General features: G+C 44.7%; 1 protein-coding gene across 6 annotated transcripts in view; it reads right to left on the minus strand.

Annotated features, from left to right (window-relative positions):
• vps13b (vacuolar protein sorting 13 homolog B) overlaps positions 1-25,479 on the minus strand; it is an 806,769-nt gene that overhangs the window by 240,756 nt on the left and 540,534 nt on the right. For all 6 annotated transcript variants that reach the window (XM_033019455.1, XM_033019454.1, XM_033019453.1 and 3 more), the window contains exons 29-30: positions 24,472-24,883; positions 22,144-22,255 (exon numbers count right to left, since the gene is read on the minus strand). In XM_033019455.1, the coding sequence (XP_032875346.1) occupies positions 22,144-22,255; positions 24,472-24,883 (524 nt within the window). The remainder of the gene's footprint in view (positions 1-22,143; positions 22,256-24,471; positions 24,884-25,479) is intronic.

Raw genomic sequence — 25,479 nt, forward strand, 5'->3', positions numbered from 1 at the left:
TTCCTCCCCACCTCCCCTGTCTCCCTCTCTCCATCTGTCCTCTCCCTCTCTGTCTGTCCCTCTCCCTCCGTCTGTCCCTCTCCCTCCGTCTGTCCCTGTGTTTCTCCGTCTCCGAAGGTTCCGGTTCCGGTCGAGTGAACGCTGGCGCAGCTGGCTGCCGCTGCTCACCGGACTTTTTGTTTTGTTTTGTTTTGTTTTGTTTTGTTTTGTCTGTTAGCTAATTTTACACAGCCTACTAACTGTGTGCACTATTATTGTTCGACCAAATGTTTTTCTTGAACTTGTTGGACTGATTATCCTCTGCCGTTGCCCTTGTGGCATTTGTTGATTCTTTTCGGCATCACGTTTGGCTTACCCTGCTGCTGCTGATAGCACCTGTGTCAGCCGTGATAGCCGGCGTCTCACAGCCTGCTGTCGGATTTAGACGAGCCCACAGCACCACCGGAGCTGCAAGATGTGGACGTGCAAAATGCTGCTTTGGATTGTCCTGCTTTTCACCGCAGTGACAGCCACCCCACGGCTATCCTATTCGACAGCAGAACTCCACCAGCGTCGATTCCGCTCCGGGTTTCCTTCCTGCCTCCTCAGCCATCGAGACATTCTCCGTCGACCAAGATACATCCACCGTGGATCCCGCAGGAACTTCTCCATCAATAACTCCAACTCCATCAGCTCCTTTTGATCCACAGGTCCTCGGAAACCACACAACACGGGTCGAGCTGCTGACCACAGTGTGTTAGCTCCTCTGCTAGCTGACCCCGCCGTTCCCTCAAATGGATCCAAATTTGCACTCTTCAACGTCAGATCTCTCTCCAACAAAGCCCCTCTCATCTCGGACTTCATTTCGGATTCAAAACTTGACTTTCTGTGTCTTACTGAGACTTGACAACAGCCTGATGATTACCTCCACCTCAACCAAGCCATACCTCCTGAGTTTGTTTACATCTGCAAACCCCGCGCTTCCGGGAGAGGAGGGGGTCTTGCACTGCTCTATCGCGAGAATCTCAAGATCTCGTCAGTCTCAGTCACAGAGCCATCCTCGTTCGAAATCCTGACTGCTCAACTACATGGGTGTACACCCACCCTCATAGTGTCTATCTATCGTCCTCCAAAGCCTTCTACAGTTTTTATTAGCGAACTCACTGCTATTTTATCTGACCTATGTGCCATGTCCCCCAATGTCATTTTAATGGGTGATTTCAATATTCATTTAGATAAACATACTGACACCTTTACTAAAGATTTTATTTCTGTTCTGGATAGTTCTGGCCTCACTCAGTACATCGATTTCCCAACCCATAATAAAGGCCATATTTTACATTTAGTCTGTTGCTCTGGAGTGACACCATCCAATCTTAAATCTACAGAGCTTCCCATTTCAGACCATAAAACTGTCCTTTTTGATATTAATCTGCCACTCCCTAAACGCAATCTGAAGCGCACCATATCCTTCCGTAATCTGAAAAACATTAATCAAGTGGAACTCAACAGACTAATCAGTAACTCTCTTCATCCTACTTCCCCCCCACTCTGCATTGCTAACCTGGTTGATCACTACAATGACTGTTTATCCCACTCATTAAACTCCTTGGCTCCTCTGAAAACCCGTACAGTCTCTTTTAGCAGGTCATCTCCGTGGTACACTCCTGAACTCCGCCATATGAAAATGGTGGGCCGGCGTCTGGAGAGACTTACAAAGAAAACTGGACTAACTATTCACCACCAAATGCATACAGATCATCTTCTCTCATATAAAAATGCCCTGACTGCTGCTAAATCCTCCTACTACTCCAACATCATCAACAACAGTGAAAATAACACTCGGACTTTATTCTCCACTGTCAACAAACTACTTAAGCCTCCTGAAACCTCGAATCACCTCACCTCCACTGCTCAGTGTAATACGTTTTTGGACTTCTTCAGTACCAAAATCACCAGCATTCATCACCAATTGAACTCTTTCTCAGCTTCTGCTCACAACAGCCCACCCTGGACTTCCACACTGGACTCCCCACTCTCCACCCTATCTACTTTCCAGCTTCCAACAGTCGAAGAAATAACTAAACTCATCACCAAGTCCAAGAACTCCTCCAGCTTGCATGATCCCATCCCTACTGTCCTGGTTAAATCCTGTCTGCCCTCAATCTCACCCATCATTACGTCCATAATTAACTCCTCCCTATCAACTGCTACTGTCCCTACATCTCTCAAAACAGCTTCTGTCACCCCGATTCTAAAAAAAACAGGTTCTGATCCAAACAATCCAAATAACTACCGCCCCATCTCCAACCTCCCATTCATCACTAAACTTCTGGAAAGGACAGTAGCGACACAACTTCAAGTCCCCCTTTAAAACAATAACCTCTATGAACCATTTCAGTCCGGTTTTCGCCACAAACACAGCACTGAAACAGCCTTGGTTAAAAATTACAAATGATCTCCTTCTCGCAGCTGACACCGGCCACTTATCCATCCTGATCCTCCTCGACCTCACAGCAGCCTTTGACACTATCTCCCACCCAATTCTTCTGGAACGTCTATCTGCCACCGGCATCAACAACAATGCACTACTTTGGTTCAGGTCCTATCTACACGACAGAAAACAGTTCATCCAGGGAAATAAAGTCACATCCACAACTGCCACAGTCACCCATGGTGTTCCTCATGGATCGGTGCTGGGGCCACTGCTTTTTATCATCTATATGCAACCTCTTGGCAATATTCTCCATCATTTTGGAATCAATTTTCACTGCTATGCCGATGATACACAACTTTACCTCTCCACAAAACCAAACACCTCCCTTCCCCCAACTGCCCTCACCACCTGTCTTCAAGCTATCAGCAACTGGATGTCACTCAACCTTCTAAAACTCAATGGAAATAAAACAGAAATCTTGCTAATTGGCTCAAAGTCCATACTCTCCAAAACCCACCCGTTCACCATTTCAGTTGATGGCTCACCTATACCCACCTCCTCCCATGTCAAAAGTCTCGGTGTCATTCTGGACAGTACACTTTCCTTTGGCCCCCACATCAGCAATATCACACGCTCTGCATACTTTCACCTCCGCAACATCTCCAGACTCCGCCCCTCCCTCTCCAAAGACAATACAAAAGTCCTCATCCGCGCTCTGGTCACATCCCGCATCGATTACTGCAACGCCCTCCTCACTTGCACCTCCAATAAACTTCTTCATCGCCTCCAATGCATTCAGAACTATGCAGCCCGGATCATCACCCGCACAAGATCATTGGACCACATCACACCCATCCTCACTCAGCTCCACTGGCTCCCTGTGCACCACCGGATTAACTACAAGATTTTACTGCTGACCTTCAAAGCCCTACACCACCTTGCTCCCCAATACCTCTCTGACCTGCTGCTACCATACACTCCTTCCCGGTCACTTCGTTCCTCCTCAGCTGCAATTTTAACTGTCCCCACATTTAGACTCAGCACCATGGGTGCCAGAGCCTTCAGCTGCTCTGCCCCATGTCTCTGGAACACTCTCCCACCTCCCATCCGTCACCTGGACACTATCGATCAATTCAAATCACAACTCAAAACACACCTGTTTAGATTAGCATACCCGACATAACTTCCACCATGTTCACCCTGATTTTAATGACTTAAAATGTTTTGTGTATTTTTGTTTTTTTTTTTTGTTTTTAATCAACTTGATTTTAATATTGATAAATGTATTGTGATTTTATGTCCTGTAAGGTGTCCTTGGGTGTCCAGAAAGGCGCCAGCAAATAAAATGCATTATTATTATTATTATGTCTCTCTTTCCCCCTCTCCCCCTCTGTCTCTCTCTCCCTCGTTTTTTTTCTAGGGGGCGCCGTCCTGTGTGGTATGGCTGCCCAGCCTGCAGCTGTCTGTTTTTCATCTTTTTTCTTATTTTTAGTTAGTTGAGTGTTTTGTTATTAGGAGTTCTAGCCTTTTTATGTGGGGGGGGAAGGGGGAACACTGCTTTCTAGGGTCTCCTACCTGGTCGGAGAGGCAGCTTTTCTCCGGGCTGCAGTTTCGACCCGTCCTCACGGCCTACCAGTGGGCCTGGAGCGGCGTTTCCTGTCGGGGACCTCCCAGTACCTCAGCTTCGGCGGCGGCACAGCGCTGGAACGCTATCGCGGAGCGGAGCGGGCGATGCCTTGCCCGGGTCGCCGCGCTGGTGCTCCGGTGAGCTGAAGACCGCCGAGAAAAACATCGCGGAGCTGCGGGACTGTGGAGCGGCCGGCTGCGGGCTGCGGCGCTGAACTTAAACATCACGGAGCCTGGGATCTCTCGCCGAGATCGCCAGTTGTGGAGCTCCGTCCGGCATGGCCTTGTTGGCTTCGGAAGCCGCGGCCTCCAGTACGGAAGCGGCTGTTCCAGGTGTCCCATGCCGCTGTGAGGATTCTCCCGATGCTGGAGCTACATCACCCGGCGAGAACGGCCTGGAACATCGGGCCTCCGTAGAGGCGACAGATGGCACAATGGGCTAAGTGTTCGGCTGGCAACCGGAAGGTAGCTGGTTCGAATCCCGCTTGGAGTGCATACTGTCGTTGTGTCCTTGGGCAAGACACTTCACCCACCTTTGCCTGTGTGTGTCCTTGGGCAAGACACTTCACCCACCTTTGCCTGTGTGTGTGGATGTAATTATGTGAAGCACTTTGGGGTCAATGCAAGTTGACTAAAAATGTGCTATATAAATAAAGAAATGTAATGAGGCGACTGCGGAGGCCTCAATAAGCCCGACTATGGGTGAACTGGGGATGGGGACTGGACTTTGTGCCTTCCCCCACAGTGGGAACCATTGTGGGGGGATGTTTTTATGTTTATTGTTAAATCTCTTTAATGTTGTGTCTAATCTTTATCTGTGTGCTGCATGGCAAGACAAATTTCACTACACCATTGGGTGTACGTGACAATAAATGTCCTTTGTCTCTCTCCCCCTGTCTCTCTCTCTCTGTCTGTCTCTCTCTCTGTCTGTCTGTCTGTCTATCTCTCTCTCTCTCTCTCTCTCTCTGTCTCGCTGTCTCTCTCCCCCCCCCCCTTTATCCTGGGACCCCCTCCTCTCAATCCCACACTGATCCCCATTCCTGCCTCTATTCAGTCCTCACTGACATCCCCTGTGCCCCCCCCCCATCTACCCCCCTCCCATCTATTCATCCTGCACTGATCTCCCTATCCACCTAACATTGATTCTCCTGCCACCCCCAGCCATCCTGCACTGCTCCAACCATTCATCCTGCACTGCTCCCACCCATCCATCCTGTACTGATCCCCCCCATTCATCCCGTACTGACCTCCTCTCCATTTATCCTGCACCGATCCCCCATCCATCCTGTAGTGAGCCACCCATTCATCCTGTAGTGAGCCACCCATTCATCCTGCACAGACCCTCCGATCCACACTATACTGACCTCCCCCATTCATCCTGTACTGATCCCCCCATTCAAGAAGAATGGGGGGATCAGTCTGATCTCGGCCCGAAACATTGCCTATTTCCTCCGCTCCATAGATGCTGCCTCACCCGCTGAATTTCTCCAGCATTTTTGTCTACCCCATTCATTCTGTACTGATCCCCACCCCCCCCCCCCCATCCACCTGCACAGATCCCCCCCCGTCCATCCCATACTGATCCCCCCATTCAACCCCAGACATCCCCCACGCTCTCCCCTCACAATTTTATCTACACCAACCAACACGCACTAATTCCCCAGCCTCAATCCATCCATTCCGCACTGATTGCCTTCTCAAACCCCCCACCCCCTATCCAAATGTGTTTTAATTCCCAATGTTATTATTTGTTTTTAATCCATAAAGATGGATTAATAAAATTGTGAACACGTGAAACATTAAAACCGGTGTTTGTTGTCACTGCTACCGTTGACACGTTATTACAGAATTCATTTTACCGGCAAATCAATGCCTTTAATATGGAGTATCAGTACAGTAGTTATTTAATGAAAACATTCACAACTATACATTAGATTTATCCAGATTTTACTTTTAGAGTCAGTCATATACATCACAAATTTGGTTAGGAGATATTTCAGTTTAAATTTTAACAATAATTCTGAAGTGGGAATGATGGAAACAGCGTTTATCAATAACTTTTTTTAAATCTGGTGCGTACAATCTGGGTTCATTGCTGTTCATAACACATACATCTAATCTGAATGTCCGGTAATGTGCCGTTTTGACACCTTTAAACATATTACCAAAAGAACATTTGCTGCAGTTATGTCCTTTAGCCATCTCTTGTCCGTTAGTGTGATGTTTAACCTGTCAGATGGGTATAGTCGGTTTTAACAGCTATTATCATAAAATGTAGTTTTGATATTTCCTTGCAACCTGTGTATTTTGTTGTGGATAAATTATGTGAGAAGCGAGAGTGTTTCTGTACCAATAGCAATAACGACCCATGCCATGGCCATGTCATGATAATTTTCGGTCCTTCACAGAGAACATGCTTGCATCAATCTGTAGAGTGCATGGTTAAGCATATATGTTACCATGGTCCAGGATTTATTGACACAGGTTGATCATACACTGAATAATCCAACCACATTTTTGTTTGGAAGTGGAAAGAAATAATAGAAATTGCATTAATTGCACCATGTAAAAAGAGTTGAGATATTGTTTTATAATTATGCTCCATGTCATTGTGGTATATATCATGTCTTGAATATGTTTAATTTGTGACTTTATTTGAAGCAGAAATAATATGTGAATGCTTCATTGAGCATAATTTTGACTGGTAACTACGCACTTCGTCCGAGCACATTATCGCATGCGTCATGCAAGCCGTCTTAAATGACCACCTAAACTGTCATTTGGCAACCTAAAAAACTGCCTAGGTTGCCCGGCTGGCAACAGGGAAAAAAGGTTAAGTGAGAGCCCTGATAGCACATTTAAAAAACACCTCTCGTTGACCAAAGTGCTTTACATTGCTGGAGGTACTAACGTTATACAACAGTGGTTCATAGATTAAGTACATACATAAATACATAACTATAGCCCTCCCTCAGAGGACGTCAATGTGGATAAATGTGAGGTTATCCATTTTGGTAGCAAAAACAGGAAAGCAGATTACTATCTAAATGGTGTCAAGTTGGGAAAAGGGGAAGTACAACGGGATCTGGGGGGTCCTTGTTCATCAGTCAATGAAAGTAAGCATGCAGGTACAGCAGTGAAGAAAGCGAATAGCATGTTGGCCTTTATAACAAGAGGAGTTGAGTATAGGAGCAAAGAGGTCCTTCTGCAGTTGTACAGAGCCCTAGTGAGACCACACCTGGAGTATTGTGTGCAGTTTTGGTCCCCTAATTTGAGGAAGGACATTCTTGCTATTGAGGGAGTTCAGCGTAGGTTTACAAGGTTAATTCCCGGGATGGTGGGACTGTCATATGCTGAGAGAATGGAGCCGCTGGGCTTGTATACTCTGGAATTTAGAAGGATGAGAGGAGATCTTATTGAAACATATAAGATTATTAAGGGTTTGGATATACGCTGGAGTCAGGAAACATGTTCCTGATGGTTGGGGAGTCCAGAACCAGGGGCCACAGTTTAAGAATAAGGGGTAAGCCATTTAGAACGGAGGCGAGGAAACACTTTTTCTCACAGAGAGTTGTGAGTCTGTGGAATTCTCTCCCTCATAGGGCGGTGTAGGCTGGTTCTCTGGATACTTTCAAGAGAGAGCTAGATAGGGCTCTTAAAGATAGCGGAGTCAGGGGATATGGGGAAAAGGCAGGAACGGGGTACTGATTGGGGGTGATCAGCCATGATCACATTGAATGGCGGTGCTGGCTCGAAGGGCCGAATGGCCTACTCCTGCACTTATTGTCTATTGAATGCCCTTCACAGTCCTGAGTTTCACCCCTACAATCATTTGTCTTCAATAAAATGATTGCATCAACGCAAGCTTTGTCCATCCAAACATGTGTCCTAACTCTGAGTAAGGCTGCAAGTTATTATATTTTTTTTAATTGTGTCACCAATTGTAAAATCTAGTTTAAAAAAAAAATATCTGTGCAATATTTTTCTACCTTTTCTATCTTTTCTTTTAGTTCTTCTATTTTATTTCATTTTATTATTTCATTTATTGTATGACATGTTTTTATGTGAAGCACTTTGAGTCTGCCTCGTGTATGAAATGTGCTATATAAATAAAGTTGCCTTGCCTTGCCTTACCTAGGACTGGTATGATTGATCAGTTGCAGACCAATGTAAAAATCACAGATGCAATTAAAAAAAATGTGTTCCAAAGTGATACAATGAGCGTATCATTTTCATACCGACTTAAATGTCAAATATAAAATTATTCTGCACAGAAGGAGGTAATTCGGCCCGTCAAACCTGTGCCAGTGTTTTGAAAGCACCATCCAATTAGTATTGAATATAGACACAGAAAACTGGAGTAACTCAGCATCCATCTCTGGAGAAAAGGAATGGGTGGCATTTTGAGTTGAGACCCTTTTTCAGACTGAGAGTCAGGAGGGGAGGGGGGGGGGGCAGTCAGTGGGGGGAGGGGGGATGGAAACCAGTCTGAAGAAGGGTCTCGACCCAAAATATCACCCATTCTTTTTTTCCAGTGATGCTGGCTGACCTGCTGAGTTATTCTAGCCTTTTGTGTCTATCTTCAATTTAAACCAGCATCGGGCAGTTCATTCCTACAGAATCCAATTATTAATATTCCCTGGCTCTGTCCCAAATGGCCTTGCAAGTTTTTCCCTTTTAAGTTTGAATTTGAGGGTTTGAAAGGGGGTCTGGAATGTGTTAGCATTTACCCCAGTTTAAACTTTCTTGCTTGGTCACAAAGCTGCCAGATTTCAAGTATAATTGATTATGGACATGTCCCGGTTTATTATGGACATGTCCCGGTCATTATACTTTTGGTCTACAATTGGCCAAGGAGACAAAAAATAGCTTATGGTCTTGTTTCCATTTCCAAAATGAATAACAGGATTCGGGTGAATGGGAAAGACATGTCACTGATCATTTTAACCTGCGGTTTTAGTTCAGTTTAAAAATAGAAGCAAACATTGATGGATTGAGTTGGACTTAACGAGAAACAAAAACCAAGAAACTTAAAAAGACACAAGGTTCCGGAGTAACTCAGCAGGTCAGGCAGCATCTCTGGAGAAAAGGAATAGGTGACATGACCTTCAGACCGATTGTGGCGGGGGTGGGGGGGGGAAGGAGAAAGCTGGAGAAGAGGAGAGGCGGGACAGAGCGTGTTAAGAGCCTGCCCACCAGCATGCGACTGCACGCGGCGAGCGCGACCAAACGTGGTGGCTTGAGGTGTACGGCCTCGCGGGGCCGGTCCCACTTCCAACCGCGGAGCCGTCTGGGGCTGGTCCCGACATCATACTCACCAATCAGCTGGGCGGGAGGCGGGCCGACTGAATTTGGACGTCGCACGGCGTCGGGCAGTTACGTCATAACGCAACGGCACGCCGGGCGGTGATGTCATCGCGCAACGCCACGCGCTAGGCGTACGCCGTCAAGACGCTGCGTACGGCGTCAAGACGCTGCGTATGGCGTCTAGACGCTGTGTACGCCCGTCGAGGAGCTGCGTACAGCCTCAATGCGGCTGCGGGCCGACAGGCCGTTGCCGCACGGGATTTTTGGACAGTGTCAGTTTTTCGGAGCCCCTCGCAATGTCCGGACCAGTCCCGCACAATTCCATACGGCTCCGGTGATCGAAGTGGGACCGGCCCCGCGAGGCCGTACGGCTCAAGCGACCACGTTAGGTCGCGCTCGCCGCATGGAGTCGCATGCTGGTGGGACAGGTCCTTTAGGTAACTGGGTGGACAAAGGTGAGGGGAGAGCAGGAACAAAGGGCAGAGATAAGAACAGAAGGTGTGAGACCATTTTGAAGAGTTGCAGATTGTGAGGCCGAGGGGAGGGAGTAGCAGTGGGTGTGGAGCAAGCAAGAATTTCATTGTTCTATCTGGGACACGTGACAATAAAACACTCTTGACTCCTGAGGTTGTGTGGGGGGGGGGGGGGGGGGGGGGGGGGGCGGTGGTGAGAAGCCTAAACTGTAAATAATAATACAAGGGCATAAAAGAGAAATTAGAATTTGCGGAAATGTTCTGAAGTTAATATCTGTTGCTTGTGCTAAACACACGTTTTAGGATGAGATACATTCTATGTTCATTTTCAACAATTTCAGTGGAGTTTTACGCACAAAAAACATCAGCAAAAAAAGGAACGAGGAGCTGCAGGTGTTGGAGTAACTCAGCAGGCCAGGCAGCCTCTCAGGAGAACATGGATAGGTGGTGTTTCGGGTCGAGACCATTCTTCAGACTCATAAAGGGTTGGAGCAACTCAGCAGGTCAGGCAGCAATTCTGGTGAACACAGATAATGACGTTTTGGGAGAGACCTTTTTTCAGATTCCAACAGGTCTGAAGGATGGTCCAGACCAAAACCTCACCTATCCATGTTCAACAGAGATGCGGACTGACCTGCTGAGTTACTCCAGCACATTGTGTCCTTTAGGACATTGGGAATAAGTTACATTTTTATAACAATCCTGTAATTTAATCATCACCATTACTTAGGTTAACGACTTTTTTTTTATAAGTACAGGTTTACTTGCTTAGTCAAATTTGACTTCCATTGTGAGATTCATATGCATGTCCCTGGGTCACTGGCCCAGACTCTGCATGTTTGACCAGTAACTTAATCACTATGTTACCATGCAGTGTGTTATCATTATGCATGACCCAAGGGAAAATAAAAACTTGTTCTGGTGCGAAATCTGGTCACATCTGAAACTTGAGCAGGATTTTGAAGAAGCTAGGGAAAGAAACTGCACTCACTTTCCAACAATTATGTTGTAAGCTTGTGAATTTCAAGTTGAGGAAAGAGAATTGTCAGAATGGTAAAGTACAGTTGGTGTCTTTTGCTGGGAAATTGTACTGGAAACTAGAGTCATAGAGTCATACCATGTGGAAACATGCCTTTCAGATCAACTTGCCCGCACCGACCAACATGCCCCATCGACACGTCTCACCTTCCTGTGTTTGACCCAGATCCCTCTAAACCTATCAAAATGTTTCTTAAATGTTGTGATAGTACCTGCCTAACTTACTTCCTCAGGCAGCTTGTTCCATACATCCACCCTTTGTATTAACCAGTTACCCCTGAGTTTCCTATTAAATCTTTCCCCCTTCTTCTTAAACCAATGTCCTCTGGTTCTTGATTCCCCTACTCTGGGCAACAGCTTCTTCCCATCTATTATCAGGCATTTAGGCAATCTATTCCTCTAAGGATTTGTACACCTCTGTAAGATCATCCCTCATCCTCCTGTGCTGCAAGGAATAAAGCCCTAACCTTCTCCCAGTGATTGCGTGGGTTTTCTCCGGATGCTCCGGTTTCCTCCCACACTCCAAAGACGTACAGGTTTGTAGGTTAATTGGCTTCTGTATAATTATTCCTAGTGTGCAGGATAGTGCAAATCTACGGGATGATAGCTGGTCAGGGCGGACTCGGTGGGCCGAAGGATCTGCTTCCATGCTGTATCTCTAATGTCTAAAGCAAAGTTAAGTTTTGTTTATAGAGAAACAATCGGTGAAATATCAGGTCATAAATGCTTGGTTATTATAAAGCCCCAGGGAGGTTGCGAAAGGAATGCTCCAGAAATTCTTGCGCTGAAGTCGACTTTGTATCTTATTCCTGTCTGTTCCTTGGTGGTCACATAGATGTTGATGAAACAGGGAACATTCAGCTGGATCTATGCTGGAGGAATTGTGATTTAGGGCTAAGTTGGTCTTTTTTCAAAATGCCAACAACTCTTGCTTTTTGAGATATATTCAAGATCATTGTGAAGCTAAGCTAACACAAATTCTGGAAGATTTTGATGGGAATTACATTAAACAGAAAAATAAACTGGCTTATTTTTGATAAACCACACTGGGCTGCAATTCAAGTTTAAATGCACAGAACAAAGGGAGCACGCCGATTCAAACGCTAAGTAAAGTCGCTGAAAAGGTATGTTATACTGACAGATTGTGGCCTGGAGGCACTATCATGAGTGCTCTGCTACTCCTACGCATCCATCCAAAGTAAAGAAATACAAAAAACCCTTGATTAGCAATGTGCGCTTAATCAGAGCAAAGGAAAAGAAAATCACTCGTTGGCAAAATGCCAGCTGAGAAATGCTTTGGAAATCCAGAATTAACAGTACACAGATCTTGGAATGTAGCATTTTTAAGTACGGTGGAAACGGATTCAACAGTCAGGCTGCAAAGAGAACTTTATCGTACACTTTTTGAGGTACAGCGCAGAAACAGGCCCTTCGGCCCACCGAGACCGCGCCGATCAGCGATCACTCCATACACCAGCACAATCCTGCACACTAGGAATAATTTACAATTTTACCAAAGCCAATTAATTTCCAAACCGGTACGTCTTTGGGGTGTGGGAGGAAACCGGAGCACTTGGAGAAAACGCACGCGGTCACGGGGAGAACGTACAAACTCTTACAGGTAGTCGGGATTGAACCCAGGTCTCTGGCGATGTAAGGCAGCAACTCCACTGCTGCGCCACTGTGCCACCCCAAACTTTATTGTAGACTTTAGAGATATAGTGCGGAAACAGTGCCTTTGGCCCACTGAGTCCGCGCCAATCAGCGATCTCCCCATACACTGGCACTATCCTGCACACTAGGGACAACATACAATTTTAGCAAAGCCAATTAACCTATAAACCTGTAATAAATTTATGTTAAAACAAGGAAGCACAAATGTTGGTTTACATAAATAGACACAAAAGGGCAGTGAGATGTTGTTAGAGGTTATCTAAAATTGGAGAATTCAATGTTCATACCATTGGGTTGTGATCCACCCAAGCATAATACAAGGTGGTGTTCCTCCAGTCTGAGTGTGGCCTCACTCTGGCAATGGAGGAGGCGCAGGACAGAAAGGTCAGTGTGGGAATGGGAAAGTAGAATCGTTAGCAACTGGGAGGACTGATAGGCCATGGTGGACTGAACGCAAGTTGGCCGAACTCGGTCCGACAAGGCCCACTGGATCTCCCGATTGCTAACCCTACAATCAGTCTGAAGATGGGTCCCGCTGAACTTAATACATTTATATGGGGGGGGGGGGGGGGGGGGGGGGGAGGTGTGAATTAGTGCTATGGAGAACAAATACCATGGGATTTTAAAGAGTCAGCATCATGTATGAAGTGCCAATCAGTGTGATTCCATGCATCGGCAACAATTGGTCCAGTGACCTAGTTTGCCCTGAAAACAAGTTGGAGTACTCTCTACCTCTCACAATAGATTAGTTTAGTTTAATTTAGTTTAGTTTAGAGATACAGTGTGGAAACAGGCCCTTCGGCACACCTAGTCCGTGCACCCCGTACACTAACACTATCCTACAGTGCAACGGTAGAGTTGCTGCCTAACAGCAAAATGCAGTGCCGGAGACCCGGGTTCGATCCCGACTACGGGCGCTGTCTGAACGGAGTTTGTACGTTCTCCCCGTGACCTGCGTGGGTTTTCTCTGAGATCTTCAGTTTCCTCACACATTCCAAAGTCATACAGGTTTGTAGGTTAATTGGCTTGATAAATGTAAAAATTGCCTAGTATATATTGTCCAACTTCCAGTATAGTCCCTGATGGACTCTTCGGAAGTAATGACCACAAGGTACAAGGTACTAGGGACAATTTACAATTTTTACCAAAGTTGTGAGAAGTGACACTCCCAAGCTTGAAGTAGAAGGAGGCTAGCAGGGCAAGGCGTTGAAATATAAAAATGTGAATTGTATAAGGATGCACAGCACATCAGATCAAGGCCTATGATGTATTAGGCCAATCCTTCTTCTCCCACTAAGTAGAAGGTACAGAAGCTTGAAAGCACATACTACCAGACCCAGGAGTAGCTTCTTCCCCTCTGTTATCAGGTTTCCGAACGGTCCTTCCACAAACAAGGGAACTGTTCAAATCACCTCTACCGCATTGAGGACATTGGATTTTGTCTGTGGAACTGATGCGCTACATTGCTGAGAACCATATTCTGCACGTTGTATCTTCCCCTTTGCTCTTTGAGTGTGAACTGATTGTACCCATGTACGGTACCACAGATTTGCTTGGATAGCATGTAAAACAAAGCTTTTCACTCGGTACAGTGACAATAATAAACCTAAACCTAAATACCATTCAATGAAATGTATTCATAGGGATTGAACATAAACCCTTTCAGAGACAGCATTGAAATAGGCCCTTCAGCCCACCCGGTCCGTGCTGATCATCGATCATCCATACACGCATTCTATCCTACACACTAAGGAAAGTTTACAATTTACAGACGCCAATTAACCTATAAACCTGTAAGTCTTTCGAGTGTGGGAGGAATCCAGAGCATCCAGAGATAACTCAAGCAGTCACTGGGAGAAAGTCCAAACTCCAAAGACATTACCCAGAGTCAGGATCGAACCCGGGTCTCTGACGCTGTAAAACAGCAACTCTACCTCTGCGCGCCACAACATCAAAGTACATTCAGCTATATCAAAATATATGCAAATTCTACAAACATATTTGTTGCATTGTAAGGTTTGTAGAATGTTATATCTTGTACTTTCTATGTGATATCTTACCACTAAATGTACCCTTTATCTGTGCACAACGCCCTGCTTCATTTCGTTTATCTAGACTTGTCTTTCATTGCATAAGCGCACAAACAAAAGCTTACCACTGTACCTCAGTACACTTGAAAATATTAAACTAAACTAAACTAAAATGTATTGCTGGGAACTTGACCCAAGCAGTCTTACAGTCAATAGCATGAACCAATACCACCCCACCCCTCAATCCTCCCGTTAATCCTTTCTGCACATTTGGCTAATCCTTTATCCAAAACATATTTAACTACTCCTTAAAAACATCTCCACTACCCACATGACAGCAAGCTCTTCATTCTAACCGCTTTCTGTTTGACACTTCCCATGAGGTGGAATACTGCCAAGCAAATGCTAATTCCTTTACATTAAAGAAAGAAAAAATAAATGTTGGTGTGCAATGCTAAAGTGAACTACTGTAACGATTCAATGGTGTCCCGAGCTTCTGCTTCTACTCTGTTTACAAAAGGACAGCCTTGGGGCAGGAGAGGGGGAGCACAGTGCTGCAAATTGGTCCATTTAATTGGCATTTAACTGATTTGCACGCCTGGAATGCAGTTCAAGCACTATTTTCTCTCTGCAGGCAAATGATGGGATTAGAATTCATCATCTCACAGGAGCTAACAATTTTGTGAATTCCTTTTTCAAGATGTGGGCATTAAGGGCCGGCCAGAATTTACTGCCCATCCCGAACTGTCCTCGAGATGGCATTGTGGAGCTGCTGTCTTACACCACTGAATTTAGATTCAGATTAGTTTATTGGCATATAAACTAGGGCGTAATGAAATTCCTCATTGGCATGAGGCTCACAGAGTAAACAGTTTAAGTTATAAGAGCAGTCTGGATGCACTGAGATTGTACTCCCTTGTTTTCAGCAGGTTGATGGGTGGTCTGATTGAGGCGTTAAAAATGGAGATCGGATTCCACAGGGAACTTCCAGGAATATGATTTCCTCCAGGAAACAAAAGATGCATTTTATGAAACAATTTCCAAAGCAACTGGCAGTTTTGAGAAAACACAAACAGTCATAGTCATAGAGTCATACAGCGTGGAAACAGGCCCTTTAGTCCAACATGCTTCCACAAGTCCCACCTGCCTGCTTTTGGCCCATAGCCCTCTAGACCCTGTCCTATCCATGTACCAGTGGCATGTAACATTCTGTAGATGAAAATCACTCCATGGCCATGCTAACCATCAATGCTAACTGGTCCTTTAACTACCTAGCTTCTCATCATTGTAAGCCCTTCCAAAACAAGCACTGCCTAAAAATAAATTGGACTTCAATGGAATGATCTTCAGATACAGCTCTATGACTATAGGAGGTAACATGGTTCCGCTGCAAACAGGTACAGTTACCAACATTTTCTGGACACCAACCTCATCCCTCTCGTTTTAAATACCTTTTAAAATTTATATCTCTGATCAAGCTTTTGGGTCACCTAACCTATAATCTTATTATAACGGCATGGCCACCAGCTTAGTCAAAGACTCAGTCTCACCCCGGTCACTCCCTGTTCCCCCATCTCCCATCAGGCAAGAAGTACAGAAATGTGAAAACGAGCACCTCCAGATTCAGGAACAATTTCTCCCCAGCTGTCATCAGGCAACTGAACCATTTATCACCAACTCGAGAGCCATCCTGACCTACCATCTACCTGACTGGAGACCCTCAGATTATCTTTAATCGTACTTTACTGGACTCTATCTTGCACTGAACATTATTCCCTGTATCTGTACACTGTGGAAGGCTTGATTGCAATCATGTATAGTCTTTCCATTGACTGGTTAGCATACAACAAAAAACACCTTTTCAATGTACCTCGGCACATGTGACAATAAACTAAACTAATCTGTCAGATAAGATGGTTGAGGCAGGTAAAGATTTATAAGACACATTTAACAGATACTTGGACAGGTACATGGATAGGAAAGGCTCAGCGGGATATGGGCCAAATGCAGGCAAATGGGACCAGCTTAGATGGGGCATCTAGGACCGAAGGGCGGTTTCTCTGCTGTATGACTCTATGACTCAATAACATTCCTCTAAAACCTCTTGGTGCCATTTCATCACTGTATATTAGAATCAAAATCTGCTAACTATGTACAAGATTTTATTAGAATTAAACATTTGTTTTGACAACTGATAAAAACTATTAAGAAGCATAGAGAACATGAGGTATGCCTATTAAGCCATCAAAATAGTAGAAGAACTTAGCACATTAAGCCAATACATACAATTCTTGGAAAACTTTTGAATGAGACGTTACACATCACTATATCATAAATCGCTTTGACTGCTGGTGTGCACAATATATAATGTTCAACACTTCCCTGAGACTAAGCCAATAGTATAAAACTCAACTTAACTGATTAGATTTGTAGTAGGATTTGTTATTATATTATTGCCGTTACTCCATAATACAATACACTAAAGAGATTTGTTTCATAAAAGTATTTCTATTAAATAGGATTTTATTTCATTTTGGTTGAGTCTACTCATGCTCAGCATTAGCCTGATGTGTCTGCTGTACAGTCATGTGGTGAGACCATACTGTATGTTTTTTGATCTACTATTTCAAATGGTTCTTAAATCACAGAACTATTTCTATATATTAACATTAAAAACATGACATATATTGAAGCTTTCAGCTGGCTTTTTTCTGGTATTTCGTTAGCAATTCTGAATTACCTGCTGCCCTGTGTTTCACCGAAACCTGGCTTTGTGAGTCGACCCCGGACAGCACGCTGCAACTGGCTGGCTTCCAACTTCACAGAGAAGTGGAGGCAGCGGGGAAATATGCTTCTATACCAACCAGGACTGGTGCAGCGACATCATGGTACTGTCAAACTTCTGCTCTCCCAACCTAGAATCCCTCTTTATAAACTGTAAACCATTCTACTCTCCGAGGGATTTTAACTCCTTTATTCTCGCTGGAGTTTACATTCCCCCCCCCCCAAGCTTGCGTACGTGAGGCGCAAATGCAACTCGCTGACCAGGTAATGAGAGTAGAGAGTGACTTCCCAGCCTCCATGGTCATTGTTTTGGGGGACTTTAACAAAGCTAACCTCAGCCGTGACCTACCAAAATACAGACTTCATGTTACCTGCCCCACCAGAGGGGAGAGATCACTGTTACACGTCAATCAAGAACGCATATCGCTCTGTTCCCTGGGCGGGTCTGGGTCTCTCTGATCATTGCATAGTTCACCTTATTCCGACCTACAGGCAGAAACTAAAAGCTGCTAAGCCTGTGATCCGAACAACGAAAAGGTGGACAAGCGAGGGCATTGAGAACCTACAATCCTGCTTTGACTGCACGGATTGGAATGTGTTCAGGGAAGCAACCACAAGCCTCGATGAGTATACGGACACCGTATCATCATATGTCAGCTTTTGCGAGGACAGTTGCATTCCAACTAGGACCCGGACATGGTTCAACAACAACAAGCCCTGGTTCACTGCAGAACTCAGACAGCTCCGACGGTCTAAAGAGGAGGCCTACAGGAGCGGGGATGCAGACCTCTAAAGGCAGGCCAAGTACAAGCTGAGAAGAGGAATCAGAGCTGCCAAGGAAAGGTACTCTGAGATGTTGAGGAGCAAGTTCTCAGCGAGTGACTCTTCTTCAGTTTGGAAGGACTTGCAAGAAATTACCAGCTACAAGAAAGTCCCCCGCTCTTTGGACAATTGTCAGCTGACCAACGACCTGAATGAGTTTTACTGCAGGTTTGCAAATCAGAAACGTAACCCTTGTACCCCCTCCCCCCCCCTCCCCAACCAACACAGCCAGACCCCAGTCCACAAAGAATGGACCCTGCACCCTCTCCTTCCCATTCACCACTTCATACCTACTTAAGGCAAGACTCCAGTATGAAAAGACTGGACACATTTCCCACCCCAACCAACACTTCACCCCCACTAACAGCCTGACATCAGTCTGCAAAGACTGGGCCCTTCTACACCCACCCCCCTCCAATCGCCACTTCACATCCAATCACCCACGCCCCCTGTGCTGCACAACATAACCTCCAACATAACAATAAAAATAGAGGTGGAGGGGATTTTCAGAGGACAAAAGAGCCGGAAATCTCCTGGACCTGACAATGTTTCCCCCTCTACTCTTACGCTCTGTGCCAAACAGCTGGCACCGGTCTATACAGACATTTTTAACCAGTCCCTGCAAACATGTACTGTCCCTGCCTGCTTCAAAGTCTCCACTACTGTCCCTGCACCCAAAAAGGCAAGGATTACTTGTCTTAATGACTACAGGCCTGTCGCACTGACCTCTGTAGACATGAAGACACTCGAAAGGCTTGTGCTGGCCAAGCTGAAAAATATCACAAACTCCCTGCTGGACCCTCTACAGTTTGCATATCGGGCCAATAGATCTGTGGATGATGCAGTCAACCTGGGCCTGCACTTCATCCTACAGCACCTAGACCACCAAGGGACCTATGTGAGGATCCTGGTTGTTGATTTTAACTCTGCATTCAACACCATTGTGCAAGACCTACTACACTCCAAACTTTCCGAGTTGACTGTGCCTGAACCCCTCTGTCAGTGGATCACCAACTTCCTGACAGACAGGAAGCAACATGTGAGGCTGGGAAAGCACATCTCGGACCCACAAACGCTCAGCATAGGAGCACCGCAAGGCTGCATACTCTCTGCTCTCCTCTCTCACTCCGTACACCAACAACTGCACCTCCAGACACCTCTGTCAAGCTTCTCAAGTTTGCGGACGACACAACCCTGATTGGACTGATCCAGGATGGGGAGGAATCTGCCTACAGACAGGAAGTGTCATAGCTGGCTTCCTGGTGCCGTAGCAACAACCTAGAGCTCAATGCTCTTAAGACAGTGGAATTGATTGTAGACTTTAGTTGAGCTCCCCCTCCCCTTACCCCACTCACCAACAACAACACCACAGTCACATCTGTGGAGTCTTTTAAGTTCCTGGGAACCATCATCTCCAAGGACCTTAAGTTGGGGGCTACCATCAACTCCACAGTCAAAAAGGCACAACAGAGGATGTACTTCCTGCGGCAGCTGAGGAAGCACAATCTGTCACAGGCAATGATGGTCCAATTCTACACGGCCATCGTAGAGTCTGTTCTCACCTTCTCCATCATGGTCTGGTTTGGCTCAACCACCAAGCACGACACCTGGAGGCTGCAGCAAATCGTCCGATCAGCAGAGAAGATTATTGGCTGCAACCTTCCCTCTATTGATGAACTGTACACTGCAAGGGCCAGGAAGCGAGCGGGCAAGATCATCTCTGACCCCTCTCACCCTGGCCACAAACTCTTTGAATCACTTCCCTCTGGAAGGTGACTCCGGATTGTCAAAGCTGCCACAGCCAGACATAAAAACTGTTTTTATCCAAGAGTAGTTGCTCTACTCAACAGCCAAAAATCTGTAGCCTCCCTTTGATCTGGTATTTTGTTGGTTCACATGCTTGTTCAATGGTGTTTTATCATTAATGTCATTGTTATTAATGTTTAGTGTTTTCTGAGTCATTCGTAACTGTCACTGTATGTCATGTTGTTACTTGTGGGCAGAGCACCAAGGCAATTCCTTGTATGTGAATACTTGGCCAATAAACTTACTTACTTCCTTACTTACTTACTTACCTGGGGCAAGCGTTTAACACCTTACAGTGATGCAGGGCGGCACAGTGGTGCAGCGGTGGAGATGCTGCCTTTAAGCGCCAGATACCCCAGTTCGATGCTGACAACCTGTCTGATTGTACATTTTCGCTGTGATCGCGTGGGTTTTCTCAGAGTACTCCAGTTTCCTCCCACACTCCAAATATGTACAGGTTTGTTGGTTAATTGGCTTTGGTAAAAAAAATTGTAAATCATCCCTAGTGTGTTGGATAGTGCAAGTGTACGGAGTGATCGCTGGTAGACGGGAACTCGGTGGGGCGAAGGGCCTGTTTCTGTGCTCTATCTCTGAAGTCTAAAGTCAAAACATTTGTGTCATCTGATCTACATACAGAATAAGAAATGTCTGAGAGTGGGTTCAACTGGGGAGATCTCGAAAGAACTGCCAACAACCGAGTGAGGCGGAGGACATTTGTCAATGGCCTAAGCTCCCTAGAGGAGCAAAGGGCTTAAGAAGAAGAAGAAAATCTACATAACAATGAGAGAGCTAACAAAATTTACTGAAGAAGACACAAAATGCTAGAGTAACTCAAGTATCCAGAGTGCTTAATAATCAATTGCACCAAAACTGAACAATGAAATTCTTACTCGCAGCAGCACAACAGGTTTAAAACTCAGTACTCACTAGATAACATAGTAAACAACCAAAAAAAGTTCAATAAATTAAAAAAATACTATATAGTGTAAGAGAAAACGTGTTTTTTTTCCGGATGTTCCGGTTTCCAACCATACTCAAGACATACAGGTTTGAAGGGTAATTGCCCTGGTTTAATTGTAAATTATCCCTCGTGTGTGGGGATCGCTGGTCAGCGCAGATGCGGTGGGCCGAAGGACTTGTTTGCACGCTGGATCTCCAAACTAAATTATATCTAATCTCTAAGTCCCTAGTTTGTAGTTCAGAGTTCAGTTGGGAGTCTGTAGTGTTCAATAGCCTGATGGGTGTTGGGATACAATACGTCATCAATCCATGTTCTCCACAGAGTATGCCTGACCCAATGAGTTACTCCAGCACTATGTCTTTGTTTTTCGTAAACCTTGCATCTGCAGTTCCTTGTGTCTCAAACCTACTGAACTCACCTCACTCAATTCATTTTTCTCACAACTAGCTCGAGCTGATGCTTTTTGTTTGTGTAGTGATGCCAAAGGAGAATTAACAATCTTTCACATGATTAATATCTGCCTAGTTCCACAATCTACATGATTTAGTATGTTTTACATATCCTGGGAAGGTTTACAGAGATTAAGTTGTGTCAAAAAGCTTCATCTTCGAAGTTCTTTCTTTCATATTTGCAGCCAACATGACCTCAACATGAATTTGTGCCAAGTTTGCCTCCCATTAATAATGGAAATGACACTTTTTAATTTTGAGTCATAGAGTATTACAGCGTGGTTAAATGCCCATCGGCCCAAATTGTCCACACCGGACAACATGTCCCATCTACACTAATCGTACCTGCCTGCGTTTGCCCCATTTCCCTCTAAACTTGCCCTATCCATGTACCTGTCTTACCTATCCATGTAAATGATTCTTAAACATTGTGATATCTCCTCCGGCAGCTCGTTCCGTACACCCAACACTCCATTGTGTGAAAAAGGTACCCCTCAGGTTCTATTAAATCATTCCCCCCCCTCATCTTAAACCTATGTCCTCTGGTTCTCAATTCCCCTACTCTGGGTAAGAGATTCTGTGTGTCTACCCGATACATTCCTCTCATGATTTTGTACTCTAAAAACAATAAAACAAACTCCCCGTTAAGCTAGATTGCAGCAAAATAATAATGATGCTTCTGGTAATGACATTAAGGGGAGAGTTCAAAATACATTCAAAAGATTTTCAGGCAGCTTTTCTGGACGGATTTACTTACTGGTAAACGTCTTTCCTCAGAACTGTCCTTCCGAGCGGGTTATCAGCTTGTGGAGCCATGGATACTGAACCAATTTTAACAACCAAAGTATCCTCTTTAGTCTCTGCAACTCCTGCAATTCAAATTGTGAAATGCACATTACCAGGTTGTAAGTTCCAATTTAATTTAAACTTACTGAAGTAAAACATGTAGGTTATGGCCTGGATGCTAAATACATAGGAAGAACATTCTCCATCAAGGCATTCCATTTGTGTTATTGAACAGTTAAAGAACTATCCTATAATTGGCACAAAACTCAGCGGGTCAGGCAGCATCTTTGGTGAAAAGTAATGAGTGACGTTTTGGGTTGAGACCCTTCTTCAGACTGATAGTCTGGGGACAGAGAAACTAGAGATAAGAAAAGGTGCAAAGAACCTTTGTTTGTTGGTACCTTAGTTTGTTCTTTGTCATATCTCCAGTTTCCCTCTCCCCTGACGCTCAGTCTGAAGAAGTCTCGACACAAAATGTCACCTGTTCCTTTTCACTAGAGATGCTGCCTGACCCGCTGAGTGACCTTAGCTTTTTGTGTCTATCTTTGTTGTAAACCAGCAACTGCAGTTCTTTCCTAAACAATGAAATATCCTAGTTTGGGGTAAGTCAAACATAAATCATAGAGTCATAGAGTTATACAGCAGGCCATTGGCCCTTCCTGCCCATGGTGGCTAAGTTGGCATTCCAGGCAAGTTGCATTTTCGTGTATTTAGCTCACATTCCACTAAAGCCCTTCGGTTTGCGGTTGAGGTTTATTATTGCTACATGAACTGAGGTACAGTAAAAAGCTTTATTTTGCCTGCTATCCAATCAGATATATCATACATAAATACAATCAAATCAAACTCAAATACAATAGATAGAGCAAAGGGGAAGTTACCAAGTGCAGAATATATTTTCGGCATTGTAGCCCATCTGCTCTATAGACAAAGTGCAATGTTCACAATGGGGTAGAGGTGAATCGGACATTACCCTAGCTTATGGAATGACTGTTCAGAAGCCTAATAACATGGGGAAAGAAGCTGTTCCTAAGTCTGGTGGTGTGTACTTTCAGGCTTATGTATCTTCTGCTGGATGAGAGCGGGAAGAAGGAGGAATGACCTATCCGTTTATCTCAGAGTCATAGAGTAATATAGCATGGAAACATGCACTTCGGCCCAACTTGCCCATGCCGACCAACATGTCCATCTACACAAGTCCCATCTGCCTGCGTTTGGTCTACAGTGCATTCAGAAAGTATTCAGACCCCTTCACTTTTTCCACATTTTGTGACGTTACAGCCTTATTTTAAAATGGATTAAATTCTTTTTTTATTATCATCAATCTACACACAATACACCAGAATGAAGAAGCAAAAACAGGTATTCAGAAAATTTTGCAAAGTAATTAAAAATAAATAACTGAAATATCACATTTACATAAGTATTCACGCCCTTTGCTATGACACTCAAAATTGAGTTTAGGTTTATCCTGTTTCCATTGATTATGCTTCAGATGTTTCTACAACTTGATTGGAGTCCACCAGTGGTAAATTAAATTGATTGGACATGATTTTGAAAGGCACAGAGCAAAAACCAAGCCATGAAGACGAAGGAATAAGTGTGACAATTGATAACATGACAATTGATAACATTTGACAATTGATAACATTTGAATAATTGACTGATTAAATAGAATGCAAAATTGTATGGGACAAATAGGGTGAAAGTTATAAACTAACCCATAACTCCCTATTCATTTTAGATAAGGCATTTTATTTCACAAAAATGATGCACCCGTACTTGTGCAGTTGCCTTCAGTAAATCTATAAAAAAATATTTGGATAAGTACATGGATAGGAAAGGTTTAGAGGGGCACTAAGTGCTGGAGTAACTCAGCAGGTCAGACAGCATCTCTGGATAACATAGATAGGTAACGTTTCAGGTTGAAACTGAACTGAACGGACTGAAGAAAGAGCCTGACCCGAAATGTCCCCAACCCATGTGTAGTCTACGATTTGGGGAGATATGAGACAAACATAAGCAAATGGGACAAGATTAGATGTGGGCAGATGGCAGATGCTGGAATTTCGTTGGACCAGAGACACAAAATGCTGGAGTAACTCAGCGGCTCAGGCAGCATCTCTGGAAAACATGGATAGGTGACGTTTCGGCTCGACACCCTTCTTCAGACTGCCAAAGGGCGCTATTTCAGAGGTGTATGACTCCTTCACCAGAACTCAAACAATATTCTAGGTGCGGTGTAAACCATTCAATGAGGAGCTAGGAACCATTTTGTTAACAATGTTCAATAGATTACCTCCTTCATGCTGCTCATGCTCCCCTTTGGGAAAGAAAACTCGGATAACACTTGTGTTGATGTACATAAGCGGCAGGTCCCGCGATGTCAAGGTATGTGCCCTCATGGGTTGCCCCGTTGATTTCCTCTTTCCCCTTGGGTTCTTCGGCAACTTAGCTTGGAATATGCCGACCACCTTGTGAATCAGTGGGAAGGAGAGCACGACGTCGAAAGGCTGGGAACTGAGGAGGATCTCGTGAAGGTACTGGGGAGAACTGTCCACCACGCCTTCCGACAGCCTGTGCAAGCTCCGCGAAGCCCGCTCCGACCTCGACGTTAACTTGTGCCTGACGTTTCGCGTTACCGCCCTGGTGTAGGTGAGGGAAAGAAATCCGTGCTGCTGGTGGGAGCCTTCCAAAAGTTTGGCTGCCATCTGCATGATCACAAAGTATACACCACAAATCAATAATGGGCAGCGGATATTTATGTCAAATGAAACAGAGAAAAGTTACTTTATAGTAACCATGCTTCTTAAGACAGTTTTAAAGTCATTCATTTTAAGCTGAAAGCATGACCATCTGCAATAAATATATAAAAATGAAAGTAGCCATTTTCAAAGTCTCTTACAAGCAAATTACTTCCTTGTGTAACACTAGGAGGGCCCTACTTTTAAACTAAAACACACAATACTGTAATTGAAGCCCAGGTTTACTTCGAGTGAAAAACGATTTTAATGGTTTTCATTACTAGTTTCCACTTGCATACTGTTTGCTGACAAAGATTCATTGTTTTAAAATTACTTTTACACCTGTTCCAAGTGTTTTGTTTTAAACAAGTCTGGGAATATGCAGCTCCACATATATAATTGTTCCATTAAAGTGACTAACTGCACCTTGTGCTCACTTCTTCTCTTACTCCACTGAGCACAAGGGTGAAGTCGCAAACCTGCTTGCAAGGGCCAAATCGATGAAGGAGCCGACTGATTTCAGAAACTCTCCAGCACTGTTGTGACATTTGAAGGGATAATAC

This window comes from Amblyraja radiata, chromosome 4 (genome assembly GCF_010909765.2).
Source record: "Amblyraja radiata isolate CabotCenter1 chromosome 4, sAmbRad1.1.pri, whole genome shotgun sequence".
In the NCBI taxonomy this organism is placed as follows: Eukaryota; Metazoa; Chordata; class Chondrichthyes; order Rajiformes; family Rajidae; genus Amblyraja; species Amblyraja radiata.